Raw genomic sequence first — 17,803 nt, forward strand, 5'->3', positions numbered from 1 at the left:
CAGTAAGGAGGGTGCTTCACAGAGAAAGTATTTTACTTAACTGTTTGAGGATGTATGACCAGTATTCAAGGCTTTTTTTATTTTGCTTTCGTTAGTAGAATGCTCCGTCAGGGTCCACATGGGTGGGGCAAGAGAAATAAAGGAGAGATCATTCTTGGCTTCTGTCTGGCAAAGGGCTTGATGACAACCAACACAAAAGTTCATCAACAGACAGTGTCACAAGATCACATACCAGGGTTGTCAATATGCAACTCAGATAGACTTCCTTCTAGTAAGGAAAGTGCACTGGGGAAGAATCAGCAGTTGTAAAGTCATCCACAGTGAAACCGTTGTCTCACAACGTAAATCACTGGTGGCCACAATCAGCTGCAAGCACTGGTCAGACAAGGCTCTAAGGTCAACAGAGACCAGGTTAAAGACCTGAAAGTTGACTGGAGAGAAAGCACAACAGTTCAAGGTGTTACTCAGGGCTCTAGCACCTCAAGAAGAAAAAAAAAACAGGTAGAATTGAAGAACGGCAGTGCCTCAAACAGCATGTGTGAAGATGACAGAATGGGCATGTAGCCAAGTCAGATATGAAAATAAGGTACATTAGGAAAGCTGAAGGTGGAGTGCATAAGTCCAGGAAGTCAAAGTACTGCAGGAAAAATCTTGAGATAGAAAAGATGGACCAGGCTAGAAAGGAATACTGGGTGGCTAACAAAATGCTGAGAGGAGCTTGAAACAAAGCATCAGAGGCGCTCTACCAGCTTCTGTTAAGTGATTCAGTATATGGCACAAAAACTATATCAAGGGCAGATGGAAGGAGTACTTCCAGCAGCTTCCGAATGGAGGAAAACCCTACAGAAGCCATACTACCCCAAACACAGCCTATACTATATCTGGAGTGGTACAGACACAGCCTACGATAAACAGGAGTAGCCTACCACAATAGTAGTAAGAACAAGCATGAAGGAAAATGAAATCAGGGAAAGCAGAAGGCTCAGATGAGGGCATAGCAGACATGATAAAGATGTTGTGTGAAATAGGGAGAAATAGACCTGAGGGTACTCATAGCAGTATGGTGAGAAAGGTGTACACCAGATACTGGAGAATAAGCATACCAATGCCAATATTCAAGAACAATGGGGACATTTACAAATGTTAGCAATACTGAGGTATCAAACTCACACTGCATTAAAGTTCTGGAGAGGGTGATTGAAAATGAATATGCAGAGTAGTAGAAAGTAAGGTGGGAGATGAAAATGAATATTATGCAGACTAGCAGAAAGTAAGATGGGAAGTTCAGATTCAGATCAGGATGCAAAACAAATGACCTCTGCTGTGAGACAGATACTCAAGAAGAAGCTAGAGATGAAGAGAGAGTCCAACTGGGCATTCCTAGACTTGGAGAAGACATATGACAAGGTTCACGAAAGCTGATTTGGACAGTCCTGCAGTGATTCAAAGTCCCAGAAACACTGGTAGAATTAGTGCAGGCTATGTACAAGGACCTAAATGACTAAAGTACAGTGTTCAGTCTCACAAAGGTGCTCCTAGTGGAAGTGGGTATGAATCCGGGTTTAGCTCTGAACCCACTGCTGTTCATACTTGTGATAGATGACATTAGCAAACAGGTCAGACAGGACAGATCAACAAAGCTGCTGTACTCAGATGATATGGCATTACAGGCAGACTCTGGAGCAAGAACTTCAGCAAATGCTACGGGAAAGGAATGCAAAACTGAAGGCACATGGGATGAAACAGAGTACAGATAAAACATTTGTAATGACAGCAAACGGAGAAAAGGAGTAGTCGAGAACTGATAAAGGGAAACTAGTGTGACATTTTAACAGCTTCAAGTATTTGGGAAGGCTGGTTCAGAAGGGAAGTCTGAATGAGGAGGTCAAAGCTAGAAATCAGTGGAGCCGCAGCCAACTGGCACAGAGTGTTCAGGGACACTGTATGACAGAAGAATGCCAAAGAAGCTAAAAAGATAAGGTGCACAAAACAGTGGCGCGACTAGTACTACTCTATGGTATAGAAACCCAGGCAGTAAAGACAGAGTAGTTGAGAAAATTAGAGGTGATGGAGATAATGTGCCTGAAGATGGGTGGTAGGATGCACAATGTAGGACAGCTGAATAAAACGGCATAAGAATGGAAGCCAAAGTAGCTCTAATTGCAGAAAAGATCAAAGAGAACAGATTACAGCTCTTTCGGGACATGTGCAGAAAGGCACAAGATAATCTGGTAAAGAAAATTTGGGACAGACAGAAGAAGGCAAGAGGAAACAAGGGCATCTAGCTAAGAGGTGGATGGACTGTGACCTGGGACAGTCAGGCATGTATGTCGAAGGTACGAGAGTGGTACTGAATAGAGAGAAATGGAAAGAATGACACAAAATTCCAACTCCATGTAGAAAATGGAGAAAAGGGGGCCAATTATGATTTTATTTGTAGAAAGCAGGGTGTTTCAGAGAGAGAGTCTTGTATTTAGCTTAGTTTTGGAGGTCAACATGCAGTGTCATGTAACAGTGTGGCAGTAGCAAAGGGAAGAAGAAATACTGGTTTTGCCACGTTTAGCAGTTTGTGACAGTAACTGCTAGAAATGGACTCTTCTACACAAGACAAACTGCAATATTTTGACTCTCATAACTTTTAAAACTGATAACACAAAAAGTGGAAGTTTACTTTATGACAAGAGAGACCAAATAAAAACAGCAATTTTCTTGTGGTCAGAAAGTAACTAATAGTGTTGTCAAGGCTAAAGTTTCCATACAATTCATTAACATGCACCTAAATGTTTCTGTCAATTATCACTTGTCAATACAACCGTATGTTCCCTCTAGCACGTTACTAGAGTGTTTTTTTTTTCAGTGGCATCATTAAAGCACTACTTTCCATAAGAATGCATCAGGAAAGTACAAATAATACAGCATCTACGAGACATTTTACCACCCTAGTCTTTCCCTAATCAGGTATTATTTATTTAACATTTTTTTTTAACTGGGAAAGTCCAAATGGGACAGAGCCCATTTTCAGCAGAAGTCCTGGGGGAAACACTCCAGACGCAGATATTTGGAATCTGGGAGGAAACAGGAGCACCCTGGGGAAACTCGCATGAATGTAGAGAGGACATGTAGACTCCACACATAAGGAACCCTAGCTGAGAATCAAACTGAAGAGCCTCTTGCTGTGAGGCAACAAAGCTAACCTCTGCACCACTGCGCTGCCCACAAGTATCACACAAGTGTGACAGTTAAAGATTCTAGACCATTCTGTTTTATGTGGCTTTGTTGGGCCATCATGAGTTCTTGCTTTAATTTCAAGAAGGAAATTAACTTTAAATTACTGCAATTTGCTAGACTGGTATGTATTAGTACACCTTTGTGCTTAACTAGGTGCTAAATGATGACGGTTAAAAGCACTACAACAGATTACGGCTGATGACCACAAACTGTGGCAAAGTACAAACGTACACGACAACGAAGGGAGCTATCAATAAGAGATAGAAAGTGAGAATTTCCATCCTTCAACTGGATGACACAGGAAGCAGGGTATAGTGTTCAAAAGTGGGACTGTTCCAAGGAAAATGGGATCAGTGGCACCCCTACATTGACACATTGCAAATATTATGTATGACAAACAAAGATAAAATCTTAAGGAACAAATCAAAAAATGCCCAAGTTCTAATAATCCTACATTAGAACTTTGCAAGCTACAAATCTAAACATGCAGAAGTGCTCTGACACCCCTATAAAATGTCAGGCAAAGCCAGGCATCTTTGTGGCAAAGGGAGTAAGCTCTGACTATAACGCAAGTGATGCATGTTTGATTAGTGGCCCCCACACTGGAGAAAGCCAGGCAGGGAAGAGAAGCAGTGAATGGGCATGACCCACTCACCTCTCCCAGAGGTGGACAGTGTTGCATACATTCAGGGGCACAGGAAGACGATGTGCTACTTCCCTGGTGGGACCATGGAAACCACTACTAAGTGCCTCAGGAGAGAGAGAGAGAAAGATGTCTGGAAGTAATGCTTCTTAACAAAAGTGAGAGAACAACCTCCACAGTCAACTGATTGCAAGCCCCATCCACAGTCCTTTGCTGGGGGCACATAGGAAGTGTTACTGAACAGTAAAAAATATGAACCAGCCCCAATGGCTGCTCACAGTCCATCTTCACTGCAGTGATGAGGAACAAATAGGCTGACAGATTGGGAGGGGACTGATTATCAACAGACAGTGGAGGCAAAATGTGTTCAAAAGAGACAGTACAGTTGTGTACACTTACCATAAATGTAGATGTTAGAGTGTATCACTGTTGCAGTCATCACATTTGGGCTATCTGCCTGCAGGTAGCCCACAGCCGGCCTGAATACAGAGTCTTGGATTCCTGCATCGGATGCAGTCTCTTCTTCCATGACGTTGGGTCGTCAGGGGTATAAAACATGCAGCCATTCTTGCCCCAGATGTCAGGTGCCCCCACAAAAGGAAGCACTTGTATGTTATGGTACCCCTCCAACAAAAAGCAAATACACCAGAAAGCTTAAATACACCAAACAAGAAGGAAAGGTAGAGTCAAGAGAAGTTAGGGGGCTGGAGGGAGGGTAACCAGGACTGCAACAGTGAATACACTCGAACATCTACATTTACAAGTGTACACAACTGTACTATGTTCTTCGTGTTTCACTGTTGCAGTCATCACATTTGGATCGATTCCCAAAGCTAAGGAAGGGAGGAGGAAGTTAGAGAGCATTAGGGCCAGCTATTAAGCCCTGCAAGACTGCAGAGGCAAATCCAGCTCTGGATTTAGAAAAAATAGGCATGTGGCAATGCTTGGTGAAAGTATGTACAGAGCTCCAGGTAGTAGCTTCTAGGAGCTGTAGAGGTAGATGCAGCCCTGGTGGAATGTGATCTTATCCCCCTGTGGGGTAGGTTTTCCATGGTGCTTATAGCAGAAATTAATGCAATGGGCTATCCATTTGGAAATGGTTTGCTTTAAAATGGTCTTCCCCTCTGCCCCTGCGGCAAAGCCAACTAGCAGCTGCTCAGATTTTCTGAGTGGCTTAGTCCTGTCCAAATTAAATCTAAGTTGTCTGTGCACATTCAAAGAATGCAGTATTCATTCTCCTTTGTTTTGTGGATTTGGGGAAAAGGTAGGCAAATTAATGGACTGATTAAGGGCTACACTAGACACCACCCTGGGTATAAAGGAAGGATTGGTCCTGATGGAAACCCTGTCCGCATGGAAAATAATGAAGGGCTCCACTGCCATGAGGGCCTGTAATTCAGACACTCTTCTTGCTGAAGTGATGGCTAGAAGGAAGGCTGTTTTCCAAGAAAGGAATTCCAACTCTGCAGTTGCAGCTGGCCCAAAAGGAGGAAGAGTGAGCTTTTCCAATACAAAGTTAAGGTCCCAGGCTGCAGCAGGGGCTCTCCTGGGGGTCTTCAAATTTTTGGCCCCTCTGAGGAATTGCTTTAGCAGGGGGTGAGAGAAGAGGGGTGTGGTTCAGTATTATAATGTGCTGAAATAGCAGAAGCATGAATTTTAATTGACGAGAAGGATAGGCCCTTGTGGAGCATTTCTGTTAAGTAATGAAGAATATGAGGAAAGCTGGGCACCACTGTGCCCATTCCCCCGAGTCTGGCTCCAGGAACAATATCTTTTGCACTTTTCAGCATAGGATTTTCTAGTACTAGGCCTCCTTGCCTCCAGAATGACATCTAGCACCTGCTTACTGAGGGATGCTTCTGGAGAGCTCAAGGAATTAGCTAGGCTGCAAGGTTCAGGGTTTGAAGTGGAGGGTGCAGAATCTGGCCTGCCTGCTGGGACAGCAGGGAAGGGGGGTCTGAGGCAGGTGCCATGGTTACAGCAATGTCATACTGCGCAAGAGGGGGTACCATTGCTGGCTTGGCCAGTCTGGTGCAATCAGTATTGTCCTTGGTTTGTTCCGTCTTTCGCAGAACCTTCGAGAGGAAAGGCAGAGGGGGAAAGGCATAAACTGAGAGGCTTTCCCAAGTAAAGGACATGGCATCCACTTTTCAAGCTTGACTGTGGGAAGTCCTTGTGCAGAATTTGTCCAATTGGTAGTTCTGAGGGGAGGCAAACAGGTCTATCTCTGGAGTCCCCCATGTGTTCAAGAGGGTGAATATTTCTGGTTCCAGTTTCCACTCGTGTGGATCCATGAGATTTCTGCTTGGTTCATCTGCCAGTGAATTTAGCTTGCCTGGCAGGAATTGAGCTTGTAGGTGCACTTGGTAGCTCAAGGCTGTGTTCCACAGAGCCATGGCTAGTCTGCAGACAGGGTATGAGTGGGTTCCCCCCTGCTTGTTTATGTACAACATAACTGTGGTATTGTCTGTCTTTACCAATAATTTTCCTGGAAGAATGTGGTCCTTGAAAGCTGTCAGGGAATTCTGTACAGCTAACATTTCTTTTTGGTTGATATGCAGGTGCATTTGTCTTGGGTTCCATTTGCCCTGAATGCACTGCCCTGCCAAGTGAGCCCCCCATGCATAGTCTGATGAGTCTGTTGTTAGGGCTTGGGCAGCAGGGGGTAGAGTGAAAGGAAATCCCTTGTTGTGGTAGCAGGCCTCTGCCCACCAAAGGAACTCTGCCTTTATACAAGGAATGATAAAAATCATTAATTCCAGGTCCTGAGAATGTTGACACCATAGGCTTTTTAGATACCATTGTAGTTTCCTCATATGCAGTCTTGAATATGGAATTGGTAGAATGCAAGAGGCTATGAACTCCAGGGCTTGCAGAATTTTCCTTGCAGATAGCTAGGTCTTTGTGGCCAGTAGTTTGAAGTAGGTTGTCAAATAAACTTGTTTCTCTGGGGTGAAGAAAGCCATCTGGGAAGTTGTATTCAAGCTTGCGCCCAGGAATACAATTTGTTGGCAGAGTACTAGGTGAGATTTCTTTTCGTTTATGGTGTACCCCAGTGAATTTAGAAGTTTCTTTACGAATGCCAGATGTTTTAATAACAATTCCTGGCTTTCTGCCTGAATCAAGCAATAATCCAAGTATGGGTATATTTGAATATTTCTCTGCCTGAAAAATGCAACGGCTAGAGCTAGACACTTTGTGAATACCCTGGGCCCGGAAGATAAACCAAAGAGAAGTGCAGAGAACTGAGCATGCCCTTAAGCGTAGGTATTTCCTGCAAAATTCCCTTATTGGAATGTGCAGGTAAGCTTCCTTTAAGTTTAAGGTTGCCAACCAGGCATCTTTGCCTAGCATAGAAAGCAGTTGTTGAAGTGTTAGCATCTTAAATTTTGGGATTACCAAAAAGTGTTTAGAATAGAGAGGTCCAGGATAGGACACCAGGAACCATCTTTTCTGGGTACCAGGAAAAGTTTTGAATAAAAACCTTGTCCCTTTTCTTCTGTTGGGAAAGGTTGAATAGCCCTGATACTTAGTAGAGAGAGAACCTGCTGTTGAGCCCCTGCTGTTGAGCCTCTGCCCACTGATTTGGGGGTAGGTCTGGCCCACCATTTAGGGTTGGTGGGGGTAGGTCTGGCCCACCATTTGGGGTTGGTGGGGTGTGGAAGTGGAATCTGTATCCTTGGGAAACTATATTTAAAACCCATTTGTCCTGGGTAATGAGTTCCCAGTTTTTTGCATGTAGGGCAAGCTTTCCTCCTAAGGGAGCAGGCAGCTGAGCAGGGCTTGGAAGGGCGAAGGTTAAGTCCTTGTACCATTTTCCCGTAGGGAGGTGTCTTACTACTCCCTGCTTTGGAAGTGGGAGCCCCCCAGTGCTTAGGCCTGTGCGTTGCTTGAGACTGTAATCTAGGTGGTCTGCTGTTCCTGGGATTGGACTGAGGCGGCCTGAAAGAGGCTGGAAAGGACCAATTCTTTGAAGGTCAATGTCTACTAAATCTGGGAGGCTGTACTTAAAGGAAATCTTTAACAGTCTGCAGAGATTTAGCTTTTTCCTGCATCTTTTTTAGGACGACTTCTGCTTTGTTGCCAAAAAGGCGGTCTTGGTTTAAGGGAGCATCCAGTAATTTAGCTTCAACATGATCTGGCAAGCTTTGCTCCTTAAGCTAAGCATGCCTTCTAAGTACACCTTCTAAGTACAGACCCAGTGACAGCAGCCCTGCAAGATGCTTCTAGAGTGTCAAAACCACATTGCAAAGTATGTTTACCAACTTGTTCTGCAGAATGCATTAAATCCTGTAATTCTTTGTGTTCAGTACAGTCAGGAATCAACATAGATAGCTTCCGCGGTGGTGCAACAGTAGCGTTGTTGCCTCACAGCAAGAGGTTCTCCTGTTCGATTCTCGGCTGGAGTGTGGGGAGTGCCTTCTGTGTGGAGTCTGCATGTCCTCCCCGTGGTCGAGTGGCATTCCGAAAGACATGCGTGAATGGGCGTGCCTTCGTTGAAGGTTGGGCGTCGAGCTGGCAACTCGGCACCGTAAAAACTTACTGCCAATCATTAGCGGACCGGAGTTCCACTGTGGTGACCCCTAACCGGGAAAAGCCGAAAGACAAACAGTCAGGAATCAACATAATTTTCTGTTTAAGTAGTCCCATAATATGCTGCTGGTACTTTTAACATGTGAAGCTGGCAATTTAAAGCCCTAATGGCCAAAGTAGTAGAAGTATATACCTTCTTACCCCATCTGTCCAAGGCTCTAGAATCTCCAATAGAAGGGGTAGGGTTTTTCGCAGCAGTAGCCTTAATGCCCTTTGGTCCTTGGGAAATGGTCTCTGGGTCCGCAGTAGGATTCTCGAAGAGGAACTTGTGTGAGTCTGGTACTCTAATATATATCCGATTTTCTGGGAGCTGGAGGTAAATTGTCTGGGGAAAGGCTAGATTCCAAGAAGCCATCATCTACAATGTCCAGAACAGGAGGGATAGCTAAAGGCCTGTGTTGAGGGAGGAATAAGAATTCCCCAAGCCTCTTTTTGGAGTCTGAGTAATCCTGGCTTTCCCAGCGGAAATGCTCCCTAACAGAGTGCAAGGTTTCACCAAAAGAAAAATCCTCTGGAGGGGAAGCAGACGAATAGAATCCTCTGCATCAGAATCCTCATAGGCAGGTAGGAGCAAATTCTGGTAATCAGAAGAAACAGAAATCAGATTCCTGATCAGAAGAATCAGAAGGAAAATCAGTTCTAGGTCTCTTAAGAGGGGAAAGGCTGGCTTCCCCTAATTAAGGTAATAAGGTCTTCAGCCTATCTAAGCATTATGCGGTCTGGACGTCGGTTTCCTAGGCATGGGTCGAGATTTAAGCCTGGAGGAAGAAGATGGTGTTGGTTTAAAATGTGAGTCTGTAGGCCTGAATACACCCTCAGAAGCCAGTGCCTGTACAGCGGCTCCGGACCCATCCAAGGTAGAGACATCCACAGGTTCTATAGTCGAAGAAGCATCTTGCGGCATACCGAACTCCAATTGGGTCTCAGCAGAGGCCTGCGAATCTGAAGTAGCAGGTATCAGGGGCTGTGAAAGCGCCTCATTGAGTACCGGCAGACTGGCAACTAGCTTAACGGAAGCATCGTCTGTAGTCTTGGACCTATGAGGTGTCTCTGCCTTTATCCTTATGTTTTTTGGAATATTGGTAGTCGGATGGCTTACCGAAGCCATTTCTGGATAGTTATACAGAGTACCAAAATAAATTTGCTGCAAATATAGAGCAACGACGAATAGTTCGGGGGTTGAATAAGGCACAAAACAGACAGCGAGGAATGTTGTAGTCTGGGCCTAAGCATGGAATGCAGTATGAATGAAAATCTTTATGAGACATTTGCTTTCCACAGGTAATACAACTGTTAACTTTTACTGACATCGGTTAAGAGCAAGAAAAAGGATCCCCAATGGGGTACTTAGCTTTTTTGAAGACTTTGGTTCTGAAACTCGAAAACGAAAATTTCAGGAGTCGGCTGACCGACACTTGCGAACTGCTTCTGCTTTGAGCACCGCGCGGCAAGAAAGACCAATGTAATATCGTTGGCTGCATGTTTTATACCCCTGACGACCTGACGTCATGGAAGAAGAGACAGCATCAGACGCAGGAATCCAAGACTCTGGTATTCAGGCCGGCTGAGGGCAAGCTGCAGGCAGATAACCCAAATGGGATGACTGCAACAGTGAAACACGAAGAACATGTATGGTTATAAGTAAAACAAAAAAATGCTGAATAGCTAAAAAACAGAACTGAACATACTAAAATTCAAGCCTACTTTCATCAATTAAATGGGCGATAAGAAATTAGTCTCATGGCAAATCTTAGTGGCAATATAAAATGATAGCTCTATGCTGATGAGTCACATTAAATGTGGTTTACAATGTGGCTGCAATGGCTGCCCTGAATAAAGCACAGCTGCCCTATTCTGTGTTCATCCCAACTCTATTGTCGGATGTGAAACAGTTTAGACCGTGAGCTGTGTATGATGCAAAGACTGGGATGGCAAATTGCCTACTATAGGAAAAAATAATTTCTCGATGCTCATTTTAATTTATTTATTTATTGACTTTTGTTAACCAGAAAGATCTGACTGGGTCACAGGTACCCATTTTCAGTAGACGCCCAGAGAGAAAAGCTCCAGAACACACAAAATAATGTGTAAAAAAAGCTGATATTTTAATCAGGACACTGAATGGAAGGTTTGATTACAAATTGGTTGGCACAATAATTATAGATACTGCACATATGGACAATAATTCCCAGATAGGTAGTGCATATTACACAGTATGCAAATTGAAGGAGCACAATAAAGTTTGGACATTGACATCATTATTTCTCGTCATCTGTCAAGTTGTGAATGTTTTGTAGGATATAACAAAAGAAAAAAATAGGGTTAGAGGAAAGAGGTAACAGATCATGTAAGGTCAGTATAGGTGAGTCTGGGTAAGGCAGGGAAAGCAAGAAAGAAAATGAAGATAGTCTTGAAGAGGAAGAGATGAACATTAGAAAGGCTAGAGGGGTAGTAAGTAGGGGTAAAGCAGGCTTCATTCATAATTCAGGATCTCATGTAGAGTCTTTTTCGTGTGTGTCCACTGAAATTCTTGCTACATCAAATCAACTGGCAGCTCTCCAAGTGATGGACACACTATACAGCCCATCACATCTTGCTACTTCACAGCAGTTTTCTCCAAGAATGAGAATGCTGTTGCACAAATTTTGGAAGATAAGATGTCAAGATCAGGCAATCCCTCCCACTCCCCTTCCCAGCTACCCTAGCTTACCCTACCCTACACACACTTGCACATGCACTACGCTTATGTGGTACTGTACTGGTTCTAAATAGAACATTTTAGACTTTTGCTAGGCTGAGTTTCACTACACTGCTTCACCATATCTACTGTAGGCCACATCCTGTTGGAATGAGGCATGTCAAGTCTCTTCCAGATTTACATCAGTCATTTTTCAGACTGTCCACTCCTCACTGAGAAACTTTTTTTCACCTAAACTAAAATATATATTGATAGCTCCCATTTTCAAGAAGCCATCAGATGTACTCTTATTTGACATCTCATGACCTCTTTGATCCACATCATTCTGATTTTAGATACAACTGCAGTATTAAAATGGCCCTTACATGGGTTATCAGTGACCACAACATGGCCCAAGACCACTGGTTACTTTCCAGTCCTGACCTTTTTTGACCTAGAGGCTAAATTAGCAGGGAAATATATAATAACGGTTTGTCTAAAGTCGAAGCATGTAGGGCTGTTTTTTTTTTTTTTTTTTTTAACAGAAGCTCCAGTAATTTTAACCTATCTGGCATTTTCTACTGTAGTTCTAGCCAAAATCTTTTCTTCATATCACCATGTCACAGAACGGTCGAGTAATAAATGGAGTTGGTTCCAACTAACATTTTCCTCAAAGAGTTAATATTTTTCAACTCGGCAGCTGTGTATGGCCAACTTACAAAATTACCAACCTTCTCAGTTAGCTTGTCCAAGTACTCCTGTCGTTGGTACTCTCTTCTCCGTAAATGTCGATAGACATGAAACTCTCCACTTCCAGCACCAGCACTTGAACCTGCAAACACAATTCAGAGACAGTAAACAGACATGTAAATTTTGGCACAGCCTGAAATCATTCAACAGAAATGACTGGGGAGGATGCTTCAATGAAAATCTCAGCAATGACAGACATGCTACCAAACAGGCACAGTTAAAGCAACCAAGTATACTCTTGCAATGTAGCCAGAAGAAACACATCATAAAGGCTGCTAAGCTGGCAAAATAGCTGTCCAAATTTATAAGGAACTGAGGAAAGACCGTCTACACACAGGAAAGCTGGGCAAGACAGAAACAAGCAGCTACCAGACTATGTTCATGAGGGGTTCTAGCAAAAATCAATACACACACGAAAGCAAAAATCTTCTTTCATCCATGGGGGCACTTGTATAAACAAACATACTGGTATAGTCTGTGATTGGGAGTGTGTCACAAAGAGCAGGGGCATAGTTAAAAAAATTATGAATGCAGTCTATGATGGGATGAGCGTCTCACTATTTCTGATTACATTTATTTTGCAAAATGCATCAAGCCGCGGTGGTACAGCGGTAGCGTTGTTGCCTCACAGCAAGAGGTTCGCCTGTTTGATTCTCGGCTGGAGTGCCTTCTGTGTAGCGTCTGCATGTCCTCCCTGTGGTCGAGTGGCCTCCGAAAGACAGGCGTGCCTTTTCTGAAGGTTGTGCGTCGGGCTAGCAACTCGGCACCATAGAAAATAGACTGCCAATCATTAGCTTAGCGGACCGGAGTTCCACTGTGGCGACCCCTAACCGGGAAAAGCTGAAAAGACAAACAAAACATCCTGGTGACAAAAATGCTTCACACTACGCTCCTGTATAACACACATTTCTAACCATGTATGGCCTTTTCCTTGTAAAACTAACAATTGTAACATGGAAAGGTCTGGCTTCTTTAACTGACTGAGACCATATTCTTCAACAGAAAAGTACAGAAACTGTGCTCAGGCAAAAACAGAATGCATACTATCCAACCGCAGCAGCTACTCTCAAACCATCACTTAATTACACGTTTAAAAGTCTGCTCTATTGGAGTGCTGTAAAGGATTTTTTTTTTTTAAACAAACCAGTCTAAATCATAAACAGAACTGTCATCTAATGAAGTAGACATAAAATGCAGGGGAATAAAAGTGAAACCAACTATGCAAATACATTTTATCAGACAGTACAGCACAAAGAGGTAAAAGCCTTGAAGCAGCCAAAACTATATCGTGTAACCCACTTTCATTTCTCTGCACTTCTGTCTGTATGACATGTGGTTTTAAGTCTGGGATTTGAGCAGTCCATAACTACTGTTGATTCCACACTGAAAAAGCTTCCTTGTACTTTAGAGAATCTTTGCCAATTATCCATAGTTGGAATATACTTAAGAGTTTGACTAGTCAGTTTCCTACAGTTAATTAAGCAGCTGATATTTCAATAATTGGTTATACTGAGAATTTATAGAATGTGTGTGTCTGTGTAAAATTTACAGAAGTGTTTGTGTAAGGTACACACGTGCATACATACATATATAAAATACATGTGCACACATTTTTAATACACATGTATATTATATATGGGTGCATGCACATATACACAATGCATGCACAAAAAGTAAACTAGACATTGGGGAACTGTTTAATTAAATATAATTAAAACAGAATGCAACCTTGGAATCTAAGAAAAAGGACATACAGAAAACCTTCAAATGAGTAAGACTCGAAAGGCCAAAAGGAATACAATAAACAAACACTCTCTCAGATTAAATTTATCACGTCCGTACTAATCTGAGTATTTCTGCTCAGATATTTGATTAACACACATTCAAGGAACTAGAAGATTCCATTTTTATCTTATAACTTGATAATGTGTTTGTGAACTCTCGGTTGTATTCTAAACAATGTCTTTCTAATAAAAATCTGAAAAAACATAAAATGAATGTGGAAAATACTGCCTGGGCAATTTTTTTTTTTAAATTACCTGTCACCATCTACTTCCGATTCCTCTAAGGCCAGGTCCCTTGAACCAAAGCAGTCCCTGGTGGGACATACACTGGAAAGGTCTCCTTTTCAGGACAGCCTGTACACATGGAGTTCGCCAAACACCCCCCCCCATATGCATGTTTTAAGGGATTTAAGACACACCATACACTACGAGTGAGAATGGGCCAGGTGAGAAACCTTCAGACTGAGTCTTGCAGGTAATTTTCTGTTTAATCCCTACCTCCCACTGACAAGCAAGGATGACATGATTATAAGGGTGTGCAACAACATTGTGAGGGCAACATGCCCACCTACATCATAAGCCATCCCTCTATGCCCACCCCTTTAGACCAGCACAGCTCCTGTTTTAGCCCTGGTATCACAATCAAGGCTCGTAAAGTTGCTGCATTCCTCGGAACACCTTCACATCCTTGCCATCTGTAACAGATAAGATGGAAGATGCCTCATCACTCTTGTTTCGCCAGAACAGCTGCAACAAGCAACTAATCACTAGCCGAACTCTGGTCACCTACACCGTAGTCAGGGTTTTATCCCTACATTGCTCATCGCTGGTCAACATTACTAAGTGTACATCTGTATGTTCATGAGATCAACAACTCCAAGTGTAAAATTCTAGAGGCACACATTAAAGCAGATTATTCTCAACAAAAATGCTAAACTGAATTTAGGCAGTACACAACTCACTAGGGGCATTCTTCACAGTCAAAGAAAGATTAAGTGCATATTCATAATAAAATCACCACAAATCAAAAAGATATAAAAATGGAGGGCATTAATATGTTGTAATGGAGCAGACAAAACAGCAGAACTAGATTACTCAAACTTTAATGAACTATGACGTGGCAAGAGTTTTCCTGAACTACAACAAAGCTCCAGTAATAACACGATTGTGAGCCTGATGGAATATCAGTGAAGCTTGCAAACAATTCAGTTTATGGGCATAAATATCAACAACAAACTTACAGAAAGAAAGCACAGTATACATGACTGCAACTGAGCAAAGGGCTCATACAATTAACTGATAACCTAGCAAAATATGGGGAAAACAAGAGTATTATTGAAGTTTCCAACACAGAGGATGACGTTATAGAAATTCAACAGCTGCAGCCGTAGTAAAAGCAAGTAACTGGGATCTGGCAGAAGACAGTTAAGGTACCATGCTAATCCTAGCACTTAAAAAAAATCCTAAGAACGTTATGTAGCACTTTCAAGTGAACTAAAATCATGTTTAAAGGTAATTTGTTCATGTTTAAAGGTACTCAAATTGCCAGCAACTAACATACAACACAATGTTAACCTGACTAATGCATGCAGCTCCACAATTATGATAAAAAACTGGAAAGAATAAGAATTTTGTTAAGCACCTTTCAAAATTATTACATTTTAGTCTTATGCTAGAATATAGACAGCAGGTACCACAGAACAGAAGCAGCAGCAACATTTATTTATTACTTGTATGACATTTGTTAACCGGGTTGATCTGACCGGGTAAAGCCCTTTTTCAGCAGAGTCCTGAGGAGAAAAGCTCCAGTATTACAATGCACAGACATTTATTAGCACAGACATTTGTTACAAGTAAAGCAAAAAAAATAAAATAAAATAAAAATATGAATTAAAAAAGTGAATAACTAAGGAAATGTGTACATTATTTATTTATTTTTTTTTTACATAAGAAACACATTCTGTAGAAAAATGAGAAAACTACAAGCAAGTCGGTGATTTACCATCAAGGACTAACCCAGATAAATGTTTGATAATAACACAGTAAGATCAGTTATAAGAAGATTTAGGAAGTGACACTGTAGTAAAGGAAAGAGGTATATAGAAAAATAGCATAAGTAAAGAATACATGAGGTGAAAAAGTACCAAGACATACAAGGCTGATGCTGGTAAAGTGTAGTAGAAAAGCAGTAGAAGAGTTTGAGGAGTAGAAGTTGGAAAGAACAGAGAGGAGGAGGGGTCTGTAATAGGTCTAATATGATATTAGCCAATGGGGCAGCACTCAGTGGTAGTGGAAGGTAGCTTATTTTGGGACCTGGCAGAGGCATGTCCATGACTTGTGGAAGTAGTCTTTAATTGCAATTTTAAAGGTGTTTGGTTCTGTGATGCATCTGACATTGTGGGGTAGTTTATTCCAGGCATTTGCAATGGAATAGCTACAAAAAAAGAAGTTAGGTCTTACCATAACGTTCCATCCGTGTTGTAGATCTTCATTCATTCATTACTGTTAGGACATCAGTTCCGTCCTCGGAACAGACATGGCTATTACCAAGCTCGCTCCAGTCAAAAACTTTCAGCGAAGTCTACCCACAATGCCCCTCTCATAGGTCTCTTCAGATAGAGTTTGCCCGCCCTTATACTATAAGTAGGTTAATAATAACAACAGGAGGTGGCTCTGTCTGAGCAGATACCCTAAGTACTGAGGTAACCCAAACTCCACCAGGAGTCTAGGCAGGGGGAAGGAGGGTGTGAAGTAATGAATGAATAAAGATCTACAACACAGATGGAATACTATGATAAGACATAACTTCTTTATCTGATGTTGTAAATCTTCATTCATTCCTTACTGTTAGGACAGAGTCCCCAGCTACTTCTAGTCCTGGGTGGCTCTAAGAAAGGATATTCCTGAGCACCACAGAACCAAAGGATGCTCTTCCGCTAGAGGCCAAATCCAATTTGTAATGAGTCGGCTTGCCCACGTGGCTGCTGCACAGATATCCACAGAGGCTCTGGAATGAAAAGCCACTGAGGTTGCTATCGATCTTGTTGAATGAGCCTTTATTACGGAAGGCAAGGACATTTTGTTTTGCTGGTAGATGAAAGTAATGGCGTTTGAGCCAAGAAGATAATGTCATTTTGGAAACAGGCTTACACAGCCCGAGTCATGCAAATGCTACAAAGTGCAAATGCTACAATCGATCCATCTTCCTACCAAAGAGATTTTGTTTTGTCCAAGTAAAAACAAAGTTGCCTATAAACATAAAGGGTATGTAGAAGGTACCCCCCTTTATTTGAATGATGGGGAAAGAAAACGGATAGGTCAATAGATTGGTTGATAGAAAAAAAATAGAAATTACCTTGGGCAAAAAGGAGGGATTAGTACGGAGAGAAACTCTATCCTTGTGGAAAATCAAATAGAGTCTCTTGACACTCAAGGCCTGCAACTCAAACTCTTCTCGCTGAGGTAAGGGCTACTAGGATCAGGGTTTTTCAGGACATAAAAATTTCATATCGCATGAATCCAAAGGCTCGAAAGGAGGACTTGTTAACAACTGAAGCACCAACATCAAGTCCCAAGGTTCTGTAGGGGGCTTGACAGGAGGTTTAATATGCAATACTCCTTTCATGAAGGTTTTGCACAGTCGGTGTGACAAATGATGAATTGTCAATTCCACTACGAAAATTTGCGATAGCTGCTAGATGCACTGTTATCGTCGATGCTGAAGCTCCAGCATGTAACAGGGTAGTGAGATATTCTAGGATTTTTTGAACAGGCATAGAGAAGGAATCAATGTTTTGTTCTTTGATCCATATAGAGAACCTAGTCCACTTACTGAAAAAATTTTTTCTGGTGGATGGTTTGTGTGAAGCCAGGAGGATCTTGCGAACAGGGGATGAAATATCAGGTAGCCTGGCCATAATCGGAAGTGTAGAAACCAAGCTGTGAGCTTGAGGCTGTGGAGACTGGGGTGAATCAATCCCTGAGGGTGAGTCAGAAGTCCTTGAGATTGAGCCAGGATCCATGGGTTGTGGATCAGGTGAGACCACAGAAAAGGGAACCAGACTTGACGGGGCCAATACGGGGCAATGAGGATCACTTTGTTTCTCAACCTTTCAACTTTCTGTAGAA

General features: G+C 42.4%; 1 protein-coding gene across 1 annotated transcript in view; it reads right to left on the reverse strand.

Moving 5' to 3' along the window:
- Nucleotides 1-17,803, reverse strand: part of PRKRIP1 (PRKR interacting protein 1) — a 353,977-nt gene that overhangs the window by 271,351 nt on the left and 64,823 nt on the right. The window contains exon 3 of the mRNA XM_044054135.1: nucleotides 11,873-11,973. Coding sequence (XP_043910070.1) covers nucleotides 11,873-11,973 — 101 coding nt within the window. The remainder of the gene's footprint in view (nucleotides 1-11,872; nucleotides 11,974-17,803) is intronic.

Source organism: Protopterus annectens, chromosome 13.part0, assembly GCF_019279795.1.
Source record: "Protopterus annectens isolate FY-2018-M chromosome 13.part0, PAN1.0, whole genome shotgun sequence".
Taxonomy (NCBI): Eukaryota; Metazoa; Chordata; order Ceratodontiformes; family Protopteridae; genus Protopterus; species Protopterus annectens.